Source organism: Fulmarus glacialis, unplaced genomic scaffold, assembly GCF_000690835.1.
Source record: "Fulmarus glacialis isolate BGI_N327 unplaced genomic scaffold, ASM69083v1 scaffold7198, whole genome shotgun sequence".
NCBI classification, from domain to species: Eukaryota; Metazoa; Chordata; class Aves; order Procellariiformes; family Procellariidae; genus Fulmarus; species Fulmarus glacialis.
The window spans coordinates 17,841-37,695 of NW_009226239.1; the positions used below are offsets into that span (position 1 = coordinate 17,841).

At 41.1% G+C, this 19,855-nt stretch overlaps 1 protein-coding gene across 1 annotated transcript in view; it reads left to right on the forward strand.

Moving 5' to 3' along the window:
- Positions 1 to 8,548: 8,548 nt before the first annotated feature.
- Positions 8,549 to 19,855, forward strand: part of LOC104080361 (cell surface glycoprotein CD200 receptor 1-A-like) — a gene marked incomplete at its 3' end in the record, with an annotated part of 13,399 nt that continues 2,092 nt past the window's right edge. Inside the window, exon 1 of the mRNA XM_009582732.1 lies at positions 8,549 to 8,636. Coding sequence (XP_009581027.1) covers positions 8,549 to 8,636 — 88 coding nt within the window. The remainder of the gene's footprint in view (positions 8,637 to 19,855) is intronic.

Genomic DNA, 19,855 nt, shown 5'->3' on the forward strand with positions numbered 1-19,855 from the left:
AGTCAGAGATAAGGAGGGGAGTCACAGCAACTTCTAAATTACTTGCTTTGGTTGTGGAGATAAGTGCCTTAGGAAAAAGTCCTGCAACCCCCATACCCCACTTGTGAGATCAGATCACTTGGACAATGGGGAAGGGTTAGTGAGGCTGGAGGAAAGATGTCTGCCTCCATCTCCTGACCCCTGAAGTTCCACTTACCTCTGTCCAAAAGTTTTAATACAATGCTTATTTAGCATGGATTCCTGATGACTTTTTGTTTCATGAAAAAAAGACTCATTTCAACGTTCCATGACTGCTGTGTCCCTGAAGGATGAATGTCATGGTGGATCTCAATGTAATTTATACAGTTTAAGAATGACCTTGAGCTGTGAGATTCCTGTGCATGTCTCTGTGGTAAGCTGAACTTCACAGAGAAGACAGGCTATGCTAATAAACCAAAGGAACTGAGAGAGGTTTCCTCTCTAGTGTCCAAAAGTAAGATGCTGACAATAATAATTTTAAATGGCCAACTTGAGGTTTTGCTAATTCTCTGTGGAAGTAGAGCTGTCTTTGGGAAGCCCATTTGATGCAGGTGCAGAAAACGACAATGAATCCAGCATATATTTTTAATCAATATTGTGACCTTCCTGCACATAAATGGTTCATGATTGACTGAAATTATCTGTAGACAGTAACAAGAGCAATACACACACCCACACATACAAGGCTCATTACTGCATGCCTTGACCACACTTTGGACAGATTGTAGCTTTTTAAAGTTACAGGAAACTTTCAAACCTGGCAACACTTTCAGTTCCCTATCTTTCTCCAAGTGTAGTGGGGAACATGTTTTGCACAGAAATCCCTCCTAAACTTCAGTCTATCATTTCAGAATGGCCTTAAAAACCCAGTCATATATTAGCAAATCCTACCACCATCATATATTTCAGAGTTGAATCATATGCTTCTCTCTACTTCCTTCTGTTTTTTATTCAGGTGATGTTAAATGCAGTCTGAATAGAAAGGGAGAAGAAAGGCAGAAAGATTAGGATTCAAGCTTGGATAGCTAATTATTATTATTATTATTATTATTATTATTATTTTGAACTGTGCAATATTGTACGACGATTCTAGAAATTAGTTTCTGCTTCCCTTGATCCCCACAATGAAAGAACAGCAGGATGCCTCACCTCACCTCATACCAACTTCAAGGCAAGAAAAGGAAGTAACTTTTCATTCACTGCATAAATGGGCTGCGTACATCCTTATCACCAGATATTGCTGAAATAAGAAAACAATAAAGACTCCATAAAACATTAGATAATCATGAATTGTGGAAACATTAGAAATTAGAACAATGCACGAGCAGTACTGAAACAGATATTAAGCTTTATGTACTGTCATTTAAACCAATACCTATCTCCTGAAGATGAGAAAGTGTCTTTCACCTTTCTCTGAATGATCTGATGCTGGACTTTAATTTCTTCACTAGAAATGTCCATTCTCTTAGAATCATCTTCTCTCAGCCTTACTGCTGTTTACTAAGCAAAATAAGACAGAAATAACTGTCCAAACCCCAAATCAGACAGAAGGATCTCCTGCTTCTGCTTACATGTGTAGTATCCGTTGGAGAAAACGAAATAAATGCCTCTACACCCTGCAAAAGTCTCCATACACCAGCTTCTTTCCACTAACCTTCGTTGATTTATGCCAGGAAAGAATTTCCCACAGATTTCTCATGTTTCCTTACTCCAGCTACTTGAAATAATAGAGGACGTATCACATACAGCCTTAGTATTCTGTGCAGCCACACTGGGGATAACAGACACAGCGCAACATGCAGGGTAGTGCAGAGCTTAGTCCCAGGCTGAGCTAGTAGATTTCCAGGCCACCTCATTAGAAGTGCTGCAAATGGCGTTCAAATGCAGAACTTCCTTCTTCGTATCCTTAGCTTGCCCGCCCTAGACTGGGAGATTGCTAGGAAGCATCTCCACTGGAAAAAAAAATTACCTCAGGCTTTGCTGTCAAGTGAAGATATCATGTTCATTCCTCAAGCCAAGGATTTCAGCATTTTAAGGAATCAGAGAAGTGAAACATCTTCTTCCTATTGTTCAAGCAGAACCTTAACAATTACTTGTTTCTGTGCAACCTCCTGACCAAAGAAAAGAGGGGCTGACTCCAATGCTTTGGATCTCCTGCACAGAGGGGAGCTAGGATTCATCTGGAGGTTCCTACTCCTTTCCTCTCACCAAACTGAGTCAGTTCATCCGGTCCTCTGAGTCATTTCCTCCCCACTTTTCAGTCATCCGCTCTCAGTGCACTTCTCCAAGTAAACCCAGTCTTCTGTGCCCAATCTGGAGCAGGGTTCAAGGGAAGCCTTGCTGGGAGGTAGGCTAGAACGTAACCACAACGTAATCACAAGTTGAAGCTTCTAGGCATGGTGGCCTGTGCAGGAGTTCAGGGCAGGTGAACATCATGCATTTTGGTGATCTTAATGCTGATTTCAAGAGACACACAACATTTCATACCAGCAGGAACTGTGTGCCTTCTGTGTATGTCAGTGACCCCAGAACTAGCTCCCAGTAAGCTGATACGTCATTGTGTTGCACTGGGTGGAATCATCCATCCCCACTGGGTAGCCGTTAGTTGCATGAACAAGTTGCTGTGCCCCGGCTAGGTGCAGTGCTGTGCTGACTTGACTGTACCGTTTCTATTTCTGAAGCTAACTAAAAGCCAGCTCAGGGAGCTCCACACTGTCAGCAACTGCACAGCATGGACATGGCCCGCAGAAGCTATTGAGACAGGAATCCAAGGAGTGGTGGGAAGCAGAATTCAGACTAGGCTACAGGGTAGTGTTTAGTACATTTAGCCCGTACACCCAGCACTCAAGAAGTACTTTGAAACATGAGTAATATTTTATTTACCTACACGTGTATAAAGGGTGCACAACAGCTCTGAATTCAAAGTCAGGTCCTCCAATTTCAGTCTTGCTATTAAATGCAAGCTTCCCTGAAGGGAGAGGGACTCTGGGAATGTGGGCATCACCTCAGCCTTACCTACCCTCCAGTAGGAGTTGTGTAAAAGAAACCATATTCTCATCACGACTTTCAGGTGTGTGGGTGTTTCCAGGAATAAACAACACCCAACCACAGAACAACCAGGAAGCAGCTTTATAAGCATACTATGTCACTTTATTGCCACAAAGTTTATAAATTTTATCTCCATAGCCAGCCTACTGCATTATGCCATTCTACTATGGGACTTGCCATGCAGTGGGACCAATGGGCAAGGAAATGACCACTGCACACTGCCCTTCATGGCGTGCTGAAAACAAGAGCTGAAATTACAGAGTCTGCAATTGCAACCATTCAGACAATCAAATTTTGGTTAGACCTGTCAATCATATTCCAGGTAGACTGGATGAACTCTGTTAGAGTTAAGAACTGGAATAGTCGGAGGAACAGCCAGTCAGAGTAAGGTACATCAACAAGGTAGATATAGAAGTTTTGCATCTGCCCACACAAGAATTGGTGCTACCCAGTATTTTTGCTTTCTCTTTCACATACCCCCATATGCAAAATTAATGTATTTTGTTACAGACTATGCAAATAAAACTTATGAAATTATTTTTCCTTCATTATAATGTAACAGGTCATCAAAAGGCAGGAAATTCACTGACAAGTGTGACACATACTGCTATCTCTGAAAGAATTAAAGTGGTTTTAATGCCCTATACATCGGACAAGGCCATTGCATAATCTAATCCAGCCTTAATTTCACTTCCTTGCCAAATTGCCAGACAAAACAATTGTATTTCATTGCTGGGGTGAGCACTTACTCAGTGAGTAGAACAGATCTGTCAGTATACAGAGAATCATGATGCTTTTCCGGAACCATTCCCAGCTTCAGAGATAATTTGATTTACTCATTTATGTGCAGCCTGTTGAGCTAGCTGTATGGTCCCAAGATTTAGGATCCTCAGCTGACGTAGAAAGAGAGAGCAGGGAGAATTCTCACACTGAGAAAGTCATGGTAGCTCCATGAGAAGTCAAGGGAACTGGGCCAGCTTAAAAGTTTATACCAGCTGAAGTTCCAGCACTCTGATATTCACGTTATCATTGGAAAGAAGTTCCTGGAAAGAATTTAATTTCTGTTTGCACCTTGATAATTAAAATCCAGGTTTAATCCAGCTCCTGCACTTCTTGTTGAGCGAGTTATTAGCATGGAATCTGCTGTCAGCAAGGACTTAAGGCTGAGTGAAACCACTTCAAACAGAGCAGATCACAGACGGTGCCTTTGTCAAATAATATCTGATGACATTATGATAATTAACATAAAATGGGTCTGCAATAACCCACACTGAAAACCACAGGCAGAGCCCAGATCTGTGCTCTCAGAAGACAAAAGACAGGGAAAGTTCAGTCTCCAGGAAGGCTGTGATGGCTCTGCAGAGCACCTTAAACCAACAGTGCTTGAGTTTTCTTTGCTGCTGTGTCAAAAAGTACACTTCTGAAAGTGTGTCTTTAATCGCGCCTTGTTGGCAACATCTTCATCCTCAACTACGTCTCAGGCTTCAGCTTCAGCTATTACAATCAGTTTATCCCTCTCCTTCTCCACCTTTCCATCAAATGCACTCTATATTTCTGACTGATGCAGCCAGCAAACCTTGACAACTTTCCTCCCTCTACATGCATTATTTCTCCATCTAGGTCATCCTCTGTCCCACTCTGGCCCTTCTCAGGGTCAATTCCTCTGTCACGGGATCCTAGCTCTCAATGTGTAACTGAGAGGACAGGCTCCAGTGAATAAGAAATAAAGTACTTGTCAATTCTTGTGGTAAATTTATGTTTTCAGTCATGTCCTGCCACAGACTTCTCATATCGCACTTCCCAAGTTCTGTTGCCTGCAGCAGAACTTTCACAAGATAAAAGAAGGAACTGTTGCAGTACTTCCCAGACTCGGTCCTCGTCAGATTTCTAGACATTGTCATGTCCCTAAGGATGTGATCAACAAGATAGCAACTATGTCTGCATCAGCTAACAAGAAACAAACACGAGCTTTCCTAGGCCCCGCGGGATTCTGGAGAATGCATATTCCAGCTGGTGAGCACTCTCTATCGAGTAACCCGAAAGAAGAACTATTTTGAGTGGGGCCTTGAGCAACAACAAGCCTTTGAGGAGTTCAAACAGGAGATAGCTCATGTGGTAGCTCTCAGGCCTGTCCGGACAGGACCAGCTGCACAAAACGTACAGCTACACTGCAGCCGGGGAGCATGGTCTCACCTGGAGCCTCTGACAGAAAACATCAGAGAAAGCCGAGGTTGATCACTAATGTTTGGAGCCAAGGGTATCGAGGATCAGAAGCCCACTGCACCTTGACTGAAAAAGATAGCAGCATATGAGGGGGTTCAAGCTGCTTCAGAAGTTGTTGGTACAGAAGCATATCTCCTCCTGGCACCGCGATTACCCATGCTACACTGGATGTTCAAAGGAAACACCCCCTCTACACATCATGCAACCAGTGCTAGATGGAATAAGTGGGTAGCGTTGGTCACGCAGTGAGCTCGACTTGGGAAACCCAACTGCCCAGGATTCCTGGAAGAGATCGTGGACTGGCCAGAAGGCAGAGATTTTGGAGCATTGCCTGAGGAGGTGGCTGGTGCCCAAGAGGCACAACCATCTAATGAGTTATCGGAAGATGGAAGGCATTATGCTCTGTTTACTGATGAATCCTATCGTGTGGTAGGAAACCATCGGAAGTGGAAAGCTGCTGTGTGGAGTCCCACGTGGCAAGCCATTGAAGCCACTGAAGGAGAAGGTGAGTCAACTTAGTTTGCAGAAGTGAAAGCCATCCAACTAGCCCTAGAGACTGCTGAATGAGAAAAGTGGCCGATATTCTATCTCTATACTGATTCATGGATGGTGGCTAATGCCCTACGGGGGTGGCTACAGCAGTGGAAGACCAATTGATAGCGCAGATGTAAACCCATCTGGGCTGCTGTATTATGGCAAGACATTGCTGCCCAGGTAGAAAACATCGCTCTAAAGGTACATCGTGTAGATGCTCACATGCCCAAAAGCCAAGCCACAGACGAACATCGAAACAATGAACAGGTAGACAAGGCTGTCAAAATTGAAATAGCTCAGGTGGACCTGGACTGGGAGTGTAAGGGTGAGCTATTTGTAGCTAGACGTGCCTATGAAACATTGGGACATCTAGGGAGAGATGCAACATACAGATGGGCTCGTGATTGAAGCGTGGACCTGACCATGGAGGCCATCACACAGCTCACTCATGAATGTGAAACATGTGATGCAATCAAACGAGCCACATGAGTAAAGTCTCCCTGGAATAGAGGGCAGTGGCTGGGTTTTCAACATGGCGAGGCCTGGCAAACTGCCTTATTGGACCACTGCCACGAACATGCCAAGGCAAGCGCTACATACTCACTGTGATGGAAGCAGCTACTGGTTGGCTAGAAACATACCCTGTAAACCATGCCACTGCCCGAAAGACCATCTTGTTTTGCCTGTGATAGTAATTGTTCAGTAATCTCCCTGTCCTTGACCCACGAGCATCGTATTTTTCTCCCACTGTCCAGTTGAGGAGGGGGAGTGATAGAACAGCTTGGTGAGCACCTGGTGGCCAGCCAAGGTCAACCCACCACACCTTCTCATATGAGCCCCTCACTTGTTGCTAGAAACCCAGGTTTCAAACAGAAAGTTCCTCCCAAAGCATCTTAATGACATCATAAATAATATTTGCCTACCAAAAGAATCCAGCTGTCTAACTTCTGGTTCTGAATGAATGCAGAGATCTTTCATTATGACAAGTTAAAGTAGGACTTTTCTTATTTAGAAGATAGTTTGCTCTCTTCCAAAATCTCCTCTATCCCATTGCATCTTTTCATTTTTTCATGTTCACGCAGCAATCATCTATTCAATACGCCACATGTCTGCACATTTACACCATCTTAGTTTCCTCTTGTCTTTGCACCAAATTTGAGCACTATTGCTTTTACATTTGAGGCCTCATACTGCTTACATGTTGCCTACTTCTCTCTCCAGCCTTGCATCTTAATCTCTACTTACATAAATACCTCTTCTTCCTCTCCATGCCCTTGTCTAAAATGTAGCTATGATATCTATTCAAAAGCATTACTAATTCCTAGATTAATGGTAAAAATTCAGAAAATAAACTAGAGTTACTGTGAATAGCATATCGAAAACCTGAGAACAGTGCGGAGGAGTGTCAAAATGTTAAATTGAATTTGAAAAATCAAGTGGGGAAAAATATTCAGAATGCCCTCCCACACAAAACTGTAGTCAATATGATGATCGTGGGACCAAGATGATCCAGGTGAATTTCTGTCTTACCTGATTTTCTTTATATGATCATTATCAGTCTTTTTTTACTTATTTACCTAGGACCTTAATTCACACTCCTTTGTTCCAGTGAACGTCAACGCAGACCATTTTTGAACACCAGTCTGATCAAACAAAATTACCAGAACATCAGACTACAGTCATCAGTACAGCTTGCCGATGTTCAAACATGGTGTGCAGTCCTAGCTCCTGAACAGTTCAATTTCCTGCCAACTTTGATCTGTTTTCTGTCTTTACCTCTTATGTCTCTGTCCTCAGTGGTAATTATTATGACTTGTAGCTTTCAACAGCTGAGTGTTTTCTCTACTGCTGGCCCAGAGAACTGTGCTGGGGAAGTGCAGTGGCTTAAGAAAGGAGAAGAAACCCTGAATCTGAAATTACTAGATCAGTGAGGAAGTGGGGAAACAGGTACAGTATTATTTTTAAAAAACGCACACAACAATATTCTGAAAAAACCGAACAGTTTTTCAGTGAAAGATGTGTATTTCTGTATTATTTCTGTTGAAAAGTATGTAAAATAGACTTTTCTTTCCCCTCAAAACTCCGTTTCTCCCCCAGGGTCTGGAAAGCCTTGTTGTTCAAGATGAGAAATACGCTGCCAGTAGCGAAGTAGCTACTGAAGGGAGAAATATTAAAAATGTCACTTACAGAGAACACTTGAGACTGCTATTTTGTTATTTTTGTTAGGAAGACATGAGGAGGAATTTTATTGGAGGCAGTGACAAAGAAGTAGCAGTAGTAGTAGTAGTAATAGTGACAAATATGAAGAATAAGTTTCTCTGTAGCTTCCCAAGACTAAGATTTCCTTTTTGAAATTAAACTCAGCCTTGAATAATCTCCTCTGCTTTTACCCCCTCTGAGCTCTGCTGCAGGGTTTATCTTCACTCATCAGCCTCCTGAGGAGAGCCAATGAACGGAAGGCAGAGTTGTTCAATCTGTTTCCTCAGTGTTCGCCTAGGCTCTCAGCACAGGAAGCCTAGTGCTCTGAAAAGTCAGAAGGAGGAACCTCTCCAGCTTTGAGGAGCCAGTCGATCAGGAGCATGCACAGCTAGAGAAGAGGAGTGGGAAAGGGGGAGAGAAAACACTGACGTTGGCTGCTGAGGATGCACTGGCAGGCAAGAAATACTCCCCATGACCACAGCTAGGCTGGCGGTGGGATGGATGGAGTGACGGAGCTGCCTAAGCCATGAAAGCAGGAACCGACATGAAGATTGCTGGGAAGGCAGTGTGTGTTTTTGTGCTGCTCACCATCACCAAGGTCACGAGAACAATAGGTGAGTCTAACTGGGACTACTCAGCCATTGGGATGGAAGAAGGGGAAATGTGCACAGATATTTTCTTTCCATAAAAGCTATTCATCATGCTGTGACTTTCTTTAATTGCTAAAAATTATGGAGCACAACTAAAACATGCTTCCCCAATATCCACTCCTACTCTTCTTTTCTTAGTGGACACAAGGCTGCCAGGCATTATCCCTGTGACTTCCATGTAGGCAATTATTTAGTGACCCTTAACTGGGAATGTACCATTTGTCACAGATAGCCTTTTTACTTAGACCTCTAAATCCACATCATCTGAGAAACTGATCCATTTGACATATTAAAAATATGCCCAGGAAAGTGTTTGTGAACTTGAAGCTTTTGGCCGTGTGCTTTCTGCTGAAGAGAGGCTGCAGATACTCTGAAATAGGGCAGGGATCTCGCGTCTTTCTGAGGAGTGGTGGAAGATCATTGATGTGCTGACAGTAGGGAGCAATTTCTGGAATATTGTTCTGAGGCTAATGGGCGTGGTCAGTATCAAGAGAGGGAAAGGCTTTTGTGCCAAAAACAGTGGCACTCCTAAGGCTTTCTAACCCCCCAATCACTAAGTTGACTTAGTGTTAATATAGTTTAGCTACAGCAGTTAATATCTCCCACACACTGTTCATTTGCATTTCTAGAGCTTGGGCTCTTCCAGACACCATGCAGCTGTCCGGGGACTTGGTAATGGAACTAGGGATTTAAGCAGCAGTTCCAGAAACCTAAGCTGTCTATGTATAGAGGGAGAAGGCAGATAGATCTGTGAGATCCAAATTAAACTAGGGACATCTCTGAATAATATGTAACGTGCATGTGTCCATTCCTATTATGGACAGGTAAAATTAAACTACATGGACATGAGTTATTCCATTCCACTTGGCCAGAAAATAAAAATGGCTCCTTGGTGATATTTTAAAGCAAAACGGATGCAGCCACTGCTGGCAGTGAGGGAACACCCAACTATAATGTGTTTGGCTGATCAAATGAGGGATCCAAAATGGTTACCTCAGTGCTACCCATTGGAAAAAACTCAAATACTTCACAAATATTATTAAACTTTGCATCGGTAACCTCACAACAGGCACACTGGAGGTAAAAAACCTGCCCCTATTCTGTAGGTAATACAAAGGAACCTGCTCAGGGTCATACAGACAGATTATGGCAGCATCAGCGACAGTCTACATTTTTGAATATAGCTGCTCAAAAAGTAAAGGAGTATAGACATGTCACAACATGTTGAAGAAAATGGGGGAGACAAAGGGGAATCCTACTGGCAAAAATTCTTTTTTAAAATGGACTTTGCTGGAAATATTAAAAAAAATCCAATGCCAAAATGTTTGTTTCTTCAGAGATCACAGGCTAAATGTGTCACACTGATCCAATGTGTGTGTTCTATCCAGAGAATTTTAGTGTTGTATGAAGCTCAGAAAGAACTATGTCCCCCCTTCTGAAGACTAGAGCAAGCTACTCTGAATGAAATAAGGTCATGCAAAAACTGTTGTGTGTAACCAAGCTTTATCAGCATTAGCATTTTCCTTAACATTTCCTTAGCATGTTGTTTTGTGTGGTTTGGTTAGTTTTTACAACAGCAGAAGAGACAGCTCAGAAGCAAAGCTGAGGCCACTTCATGATTGTCGCATCTAGATCTGCCCCCAAGTAGAGTTGGATAATACGCTACTGAAGCTGCTGGTGCATGACCTGTACTAACAATCCTTCTGCAACAATCCTCATAGTAGCAGCAGTGGAAAAGACTCAAAATATTTTTGATAACACTTTGAAGACTTCTCTAGTTTAACTAAGCAGACAGGACACCTCAGGTGGTTGTGTACATACTCCAAAGGAAAGGGGATAAGGAAGAGCAAGATCTTCCATGAGAGGTTCATGCAACAAATCTTTTTATTGGATTTACGTTTGCAATGTTGGACTGTGTAAGTCCTGCATCTGCAGTTGTATCCTGTGACTATAGAAATGACTACGCGCTTCAGAGGAAGCTGCAAGAAATTAATTGTCAGTAATGAGATGTGATTCTCTATGGTTAGTTCAGATTTATCAATAGTAAAAAACTGAACTCAGTGGCATTGCACCTGTGCTGGAATTAGAATGTATGAGGTGAATAAAAGTGAAGTAGATTTACAGAGCAACCTGGCTATAGTTGAAGTTATGCATACATAACTTTGTTGAATGCTACTGCTTTCATTTCGTTTCTTTCCTTAATATAACTTATAAATTCTCTTTCACTAGTGTACTAATGTTTTATTGCCTTCTTACTTTCTCTGTCCTAGTGTGGTTAAGTGCTCCTGTCTCTGTTGCCTCCTATTCTAGTTTACCGTGGAATCTTCCTCCAGATACAAAAAATCATAGACTAAAAAACTATTCTGGTAAACTTACATTTGTCTCCATTTCACTATTTCTTTGCTGCTCCTTTGGGTCTATGAGCTGGAATCATTCTGACCTCTTTCACCCTAAAAACACCTGAATCCAAACAGCCTGTTTTTCTTACCCAAATGCTTAAAAGAGAATTATGTACTATTAAATTAAGCAAAAATTTTCTCAGAAGACATCTAAATTGCCCTAGTACAATCTCCAAAGCATGTTCTTGTGACATTAATGTTTTACTTTGCTGTGGTCCAAACGCAATGTCTGAACGTGTCTAGTTTCAAAACCATGGAAACAAGGAAGTTCAGTCTTGCAGGTTGACCACATACTACATGACTACAAAATAGATTTTCTTTAATTGGGAATGCACTTGTAGAAGTACATGCTACTTAAAACTCACAGTTGATATATTTTTTCTTTAGAGGTACAATCACTCATAGGAAAAAAGTCTAGGGAATCTTCTTATGCCGCCTTATCTTTGTATTGAGTAAGAAAATGCTAGGAAGAAAAGTACTATGCTAAAGCTAAGCACTAAACAAGGTATGACTGAGATTTTAACCATATAAAAGTGAGATCATAAGCATGTTTTCATAGCAGTCCCTTATCTGCTTTCTGCAAAGTATGAAAAAGAGGGCATACGACCTACCGTTTGCAGTCAATGATCTATTTTTTGTTTAGAATAGCAGGAAAATGCCACTTAAACATAAATAAACAGTACAACTTATTTTATTCTTCTTCTCACGAGGAAGAGAGTAAAAGGCCAAGTTCAGCATGCAGAACAGAATATAAAACATTCCGTATCTGTTTCTGTACTAAGAAGTGGGGGGCTTTTGCACTTTGTTACACATGGTGTCACAGTGCTATTCTGAAAGAGATACTACCCAAGGCACTTTGGCATCCAGTGTAAATCCCTTCTCCCCTCATCCATTCCAGCTTACATTCTGCAGGGACGAAGATCTACTTACTTTGCACACAGAAGTTGCTATACCAAGTTTAAAGTTTACAGCCAGACTGATATAATATGCGACAGCTTGTTAAGTTCAGTGATGATTTATTATCAGTTGAGGATTTGGCCAATGGTCTTTGTTCTGCAAGCTGGACGACTCTAACACATCATTTAAACACCAACTAATTCCTTCATTAAAGAAGTGTACCCATCCTTTTTTCTGCAAAGTCATGTTTATATTGAGACATAGCCCATTTACATGAGGGTAGAAACAAAACCTCAGAAAGGACCCCTACAACACTGCATCAAATGGCCTTTTTTTGCAGGCATTATATAATGAAACACTTTTCATAAACAATCTGCGCACCAAAAAAAGCACTCACCTTATTGAAAGGCTGGTTTTAATCCTGACTGAGGCAAGATTCTCAGACTAAATTTGTTGTACTACCGATTTTTATTGTTATTACATTTTGAGCTGCTGAATCTCAGCACACATCTGCCATTCTGCTCATCAAGGTCACCTGGTTCTTCTTGTGTGACATTTCCATCCTTTATATTAATAATGCTATATTATTCCTGCTTTCAACAAATTTCCTCACACACTCCTGATACAAATGCCAATGCCATTAGCAGAACCGTTAAACAGAATTACCGTAAAAATCATCTGCTGAGAAACGTTATTAGCAAGCTACCTTCAATCTCACACCTCCTTTTAACAATGCCTTTTGCTTTCTCTCCTTATCCAGTTCTTTATCCATCATGTTTCACTCCAGTTGTCCCTCTATTCTTCAGCTTAATTTATGATTTTCACACTGTATCAAACTGCATCTCTTACTAGGTGAGGTTTAACACGTTTCCTTTGCCTTCAAAATCAGCTGTCTTGAATGACTGCTTGAAAGGATACTGGAGGAAGCTAAAGAGAATGAAAAGATCATAGAAAAATTAAAAATCAGGAACTGGCAACTGCAAAGGTTTATTCCACCTTGAATGGGAAGACTGAAAGCTTGGGTTCATTATTAAGCAGCATATAAAGTCATATTAAAGTTTGCAATCTAAAAAAAATCCAGCCATGCTGCAGGCACTTCATACAATGGCCAAGCGTATTTTTCTGGCTGTGTTTTAAGGTTGCTATTTCAGCTTGTATGACACAGCAGGAAAGAGATTTATACTTGTCATGGTTTAACCCCAGCCGGCAACTAAGCACCACACAGCTGCTCGCTCACTCTCTCCCCCCCAGTGGGATCAGCGAGAGAATCGGAAGGGCAAAAGTGAGAAAACTCATGGGTTGAGATAAAGACAGTTTAACAGGTAAAGCAGAAGCCGCGCATGCGAGCAAAGCAAAACAAGGAATTCATTCACTACTTCCGATCGGCAGGCAGGTGTTCAGCCATCTCCAGGACAGCAGGCTCCATCACACGTAACGGTGACTTGGGAAGACAAACGCCATCACTCCGAATGTCCCCCCGCTTCCTTCTTCTTCCCCCAGCTTTATATGCTCAGCATGGCGTCGTATGGTGTGGGATATCCCTTTGGTCAGCTGGGGTCAGCTGTCCTGGCTGTGTCCCCTCCCAACTTCTTGTGCACCCTCAGCCTACTCGCTGGTGGGGTGAGGTGAGAAGCAGAAAAGGCCTCAACTCTGTGTAAGCACTGCTCAGCAGTAACAAAAACATTCTTGTGTTATCAACACTGTTTTCAGCCAAAACCAGCACAATACTGCAAGTGACACAGTAATGGTGGCAGAAAAGAAATGTGTTAAGAGGAGAACAAAAGAAGAATTTGAGAATGAGGAAGAAAGGAATTTCTGGACATAGGAAAAAAGCCTAAATAGAATGAGATGGGAATAGGAGATATTTTCAAGGAATAATGACGAGTATGGATAAAAGAGTGTGAGTAGGAAACTAACAATAAAGGTATAAGTCTCTTATTGTGTGCTTTTAAAAATATGTCCATGCTGAAAAAACTGTGATCGCAGCTTCAGGTAACAGAATCATGTAGGCTCAGGCCAGCCGGTTCATGTATTTCTATCATGAAAATTAGAGTAGTCTAACTACTTACTACTCACCTGACACGCAGGGCTGGTTTTCAGCCTACACTCTGTCCTGTGCTGTTGTGGCTACGTTTTCAGAGTCACAAAGCTAACATATATAAAACTTTGTCAGTACTTTAGCAATCCCTACTCTAGTTCAAAGCACTTCTACTTGTTTATCTTTCACTTCATTCAAGACAAGCCTTGCTAAGTGTCACAGGCACTCTGTGGCAGTAGAAGGGGAAAACAGATGCAGAGCTCAGCCTGTTTTATCTGGCCTCTTCCAAGCGTCCGGTACTGCCTTTTTGATTATGACTTGCTATGACTCATATAATATATTAATTCCAAGATACAGTTAGTCATTTGCTTGTGGTATGATCATTGTTTCAGTTCATTATACCTCTAAGTTTAATACGTCACAATATGCGGGTGGGGGGGATGCACCAAAACGCTGTGGTAGATTGTTACTGTAAGAAATAATAGGATTATGTCTGAGAAAGTAAAGCAGTCTCTTTACAGTGTGAAAAACTCTTCAACAGCTAAATTTCTGAAGAGGCTGTCATGGAACTTGAGTCATTTTGGGGGCAAGAAAAAGTTCTACTGTGGGTTAAAACCTGCTATAAAGAATAACAGAGGCTGGAAATCTTTCCTGTTTGAAAGTAATCAAAAGCACTTTCAAGCTGTGTAGCTGTCTGATTTTGCAGTGGTTCCCCTGAAAATTTTAGTGGCTTCACAATCAAATTTTCCTGTTTTTAAAATCTTTCTTTCTCCTTTTACTGTGAGAAAGACTCTGAGAAACAGGAGAAATGACTAAATAAGTGACACTGCAAAGGAACCGGTGCAACTAGTTATCCACGAGAGCTGTCAAACACACTACATAAACCACGTTAAAAAACCAGAGCAACGTCTTTCCCCCAATCTTTTTCAGTTACAGTAATCTTAGCATGACAATAGTAACCAGCACATTTTTGAAACACAAATGCGAACTCCTCAACTGAGTTTGTTTTTTTCCTGAGTAAGAATATGTCCATTTTCAAACATAAAAGCAGAATCTGTCAGTGCATTGGAATGTGCACTCATTGTGCACTCATGGAATAGAGCTTGAGAACCTCCTCAGACATGGCTTAAAATCTTCTTCAACAGTCAAGGAGAGACAATGACGGATGGCATAATATTTTTACTATTATAATTAGACGAACTTCAGAGGCTGGAGTCAAATTGGAGGACGTCTGTCTAAAGGCCTCTTACCCTACCCACCTGTCAGATGAGTCTCCAAGGTGAAACCTGCTCATGATGTATTTGCATCTACAACCAAAATAGGATGGTTCAGCCTGCAGCTGTACAGAACTCCTGGACCCTGACTCGCCTATTTTCTACACCAGTGTGACAGACAGCACGTACTCCTGGGATCCTGAGCTCTGCTCCTTCTGGCTAACAGAAAAAATGATTGCCATTTTCCAGAGTCCACTCATTTGTGAAGAATAAGACTGAAAATGAAAAGTTATTTGCAATAAATGTGTAGATATACAATCCTTCATTTAATCTCTCGTGTGTAATGAAATAGTTAACAGTACTGACATTTAATTATCATCCTACAGTTATTTCTGCACTGAGATGAGCTTGATAGCTCACACCTCTTCAAATTTCTTGTTCTCTGCAGACCCACAGAGAGTGAGGCCTTTGCTGCACTGGTTATCCCCTTTTTCAGCTACAGCAAGCTGTCAGTTCAGCTTAGCTATAACATGGGATTTCACCGTGAGAGAAGTAGCAGTGCAAGGTACTGGCTTGTTTCGGAGTCTTCGTTTGAATAAACGCTGACGTGTATGGCATATATGCCCTGATATATTGGTCATAAACCAATCAGCTATCACAGAGGAAACTTTAGCAACTGACTTTTAGCCATTTTACAGTACGAAAGCACCATTCCAGAAAACAGTGGTGGAGTGACAGGTCTGAATTGAAACACTTGCAGCACTGAACCTTCCCTTTTTAACAGCGTGGAATACTTTTGTTTGTTTAGTTCTCCTGCAGAGCAGACACACACTCTTTAGGTTTAGTGAAATTCCTGGAGGGAAAGGGAGATTGTGTCTTCCCTCAGAGCTGCTGAGTACATACCCAAGAGTGCAGGCTGGGGCAGGCAGCATAAGGAGGGCAAAGAAAGCAGATGGGGAGACCCTGGCAAAGGGCTTAGTTGGAGCAGACCCACAAGAAGTCATAGAAGTGATGGAAAAAGGAGCTCAGAAGAAATCATGTGGAAGCTGTGCAGCCTGACAAGTCACTGAAAGCTGGTGGAGTAGAAGAGAGGACTGGGGGAAAGAACCTGTTCTGTAAAGGAACAGAGAGCAGGAAAGATTTATTTTCAGGCCTTTTTTTTTCATGAGTATAGCTAGCAATTCTGAGTTCCCTAAAGAACTATCACTTTCTAGCATATTGGTTTATGTTCTAATAAAACATACTTTTAGAGAGTAGATGGCTTTTGATACGCTCACTAGAAAGAGAAAGTAGGGCATGTCCAACTTCAGCCCAAGATGAGGTCCTATCAACATCTCCAAATTGAAGGAAATGCTATGGCTGACCAGGCAGGACAAGATAGGGATGAGGATAATTTCTATTTACAGAACTGCCTTTGTGCTGGTTGATCCCATAGCTATTTACAGATTAATTCCTGAGAATATACATTTTGGACTGTTTTTAAATAAAGCTAACTCTGTGGTGAAAAACAGCAAGTCTTGACATCTCATTAGACTATATTTTAGATTGAATTTATATTCTTTATGATTTTCTTAAGAATTTATATTCTTTATGATCTGGAAGCTTCTCATCAAGTATGACCCAGGCCCAGTCCTATTTTGCTTGTGAGTTACAAGATTTTAGCTCACACAGTTCAAAACCTTAAATTATCTGAACTTGGTACCACGCTCTGTGGTAAAATGAAGCAGAGCTCTCTTTTTGCATATGCTTTCTTCGGAGAATAGCAAGCATGCTGGAAGATTTCTGCACCACACGATAATGTGAGTGAGCATCTATAGAAATGGAAGCGTTATAACCATCCACATGGCTGACAAGCAGGGCTAATGAGCAAATGCCCAGCAGAACTATCAGCCTGGCTACGCTGGTTTGGGGACTCAGCCTAAAAGGTATCAACAGCACTCTGCCATCACAACATACTTCCATGCCACATTGAACCGGAAGAGGATCAAAATAGGTGCAGGCTCTGCAGTTACGCCTTGCTCCCTTACCATTTTTTTTCTTTCTCTGCCTTCAACACAAAGACAGACACTCAGAGTTTTAGACAGTTCTTAGGAGAATGCTAACAGGCTAACAGGTTCAAAATATAGGATAAAACCTCCTTCTAATAATATATGTCTGTTCTACAGAGATAAAAACATATTCCCTGTTCCACCCTAAGAGGAGGTCTTCAAAGTCATTTCAGAAATACAAATTAACCAAACCTTTAAGGATTTTTTGCATATGCATTCATCTTCTGTAAAAGAAGTCTAAAGATCATGTGTCTAGCAGCATGCGTGAGAAAAGAAGAAAAGCAAGGAAGAAGTACACAATTCATATTTACACTAATGCCACTTACCTGCACTCTAGCAATGAAAGAGAGCAGTGAAGTGAAAGCAGTTTTATTTTATTATGTTTATAAGTCCTCTTTACGATGGTAGGAAGGTATATGTAAGGATAGGATAAACAAGAAGAGTTTTTACTAATTAATCTACCATCTGGGGAAAAACTCCTGCCTTGCTAAAAGCCTTCTAAATTAATAACAAGATACAGGGGAATTCAGAATGCTTCTACAAATTTATCGTAAACCTAAAATTGTACTTAAACATGATTCAGCAGATTTTAAGCTGACTGATGTGGCTTATCATTTGAAGTGAATGGTACCTGATTCATTCAGGGGAGAATATGACAGAAAGGCATAGCAGAAAGCACCACTTTCACTCCCTCTTTACAGTCTTGAAGCACACAAGCCGTTATGTTGGGGAACTTGTACATTGCAATAGGCTGCTTAGGAGATGCAGAGTTGAATGACAAGTAAAATGATACTGCTTTAATATGTAAATGAAACCGTACACAGTTAAATATGCACAACATTGTCATTCCTGGGCAACATTTGCAAACATTATCCAAAGAAACCCCAGCGCCAACACACAGGCACTTTGAATGCTTAGGTTTGCTTAGTCATTTTCAGATGAAGTCAGCCATACTGATGACATGACTCAGAGCTCTGAGGCTCTTGGCAGTGTTAAACTGGGAGAGGAAACACTTTGTTCTCCAGTTTTCAGAGGCATTCATAGAACTCACATCCAGAAACCATCATGAGACAAAAGGCTTCTTTCAGTTCCTCTCCTGGTAAAATCGTCTGAGTTTGTAACACACACCTCACATTTTCTTGAAATGCCATTAAGCAGAAAAACTCGTCATTTAAAAGCACTTCCAGTGTAATAATTTATCACAGGACACTGTTGACAATTGAATTAAGGAAACAAGCATTTGTGTGGCTGGTGGGTAATTTATCTATCAGAAAATGGTGTGAATAGATAGCACTTTTCTTCTTCAGCCATGCTTGGAAACATTAATCGATGAATCCTGGCAGTATTGAGCAGCAGGAAGCTAAGTATTATTTCCTTTATTTAATAAAAATGGGAAGTGGATGGCTTCAGTGAAATACTATCCTCACCTAATTTTCCTCTTCTACCAGCACAAAAAACCTTCTCAGAATTACACTCTGATTTCCATATTATACAGCTGGAGTAACTAATACATTACATCACTGTATGGTGTAGTGTACCGTGAGGCAATATTGCAGCTACACCTTCTATCAATCTGCAGGAGCTAGGTCTAGGTTTGGAAATGTCTTCACCAAAAGCATACATAATCCTCAAAATGAAAAGGCAAAAACTTTTGAAGGAATCTTTAAGTAGTTAAAATGCAGTGAACTGCGTTCATTTTGCAAGTTAGAAATCATTTCCCAAGAACACAGCTAAACAGAAGGAAAAGTGGTCGAGCTGGAATGGTTCATTCACCTAGATTCCAGAATATAATGAGATTTCAGACAATATTATTAAGGTAAAACCAACTGTAGTTTTCTCAAAGAGGCTAATAGTAATGATTTGACTAATAATTTGAAGTTGATGCTCATTAAGACCATTTCTTATAGTGTTGTGAATGTTCAGGAACTGGGCTTCACATTGTGCCAGCCAGCAGAGGTAATAGAATTCCAGCTCTGGGTAGGGGATAGAGAAACACAACAAAGTCAGGTCTGGTACCTCTGAGGAAAACTTTGACAAAGGTTTGATTAATCACACAAAACTTAGGTCTTCTAATTTTTCCATATTCCAGCTGAACTTTCAATTGCCTCTTTATTATTTCTGCTTGAAAGGTTTGGGGAGGGGTTTGACATATTTGGAATAATTTGTGAAAAACTCATTTGTTGGTGCAAATCAGGTTGGTTAACTTTTGTTTTCCTTCCAGATTAAAACATGGTTTGAAAGTAGTACTCTGATTTTCTTCTCACGAACAGCTCTCAGAATGCCACTAAAATCATTACTCAGCCCAAGGAAAGAGCAACTGGGGGTTCCACCAGAGGCACTCAGAGATCAGTGGTTTACAGTCCCAAGGTTTAATGGTCACCTATTAAAAGAGGAAATGAGTGAGGTGGTAAATGGAGGCTGGCTTGGACTACAGCTATGGGTATTATTCCTATTAACTCATTAGTTGTTGCAGCTAGGACATTTTGAAAAAGAAAAGTGATTTATCTGTAACAGGTCTTTTTCAGGTGATTATTTATACACATACATACATTGTGGATTTTTGGGGTTGTTTGCTTTTAATTTCAGC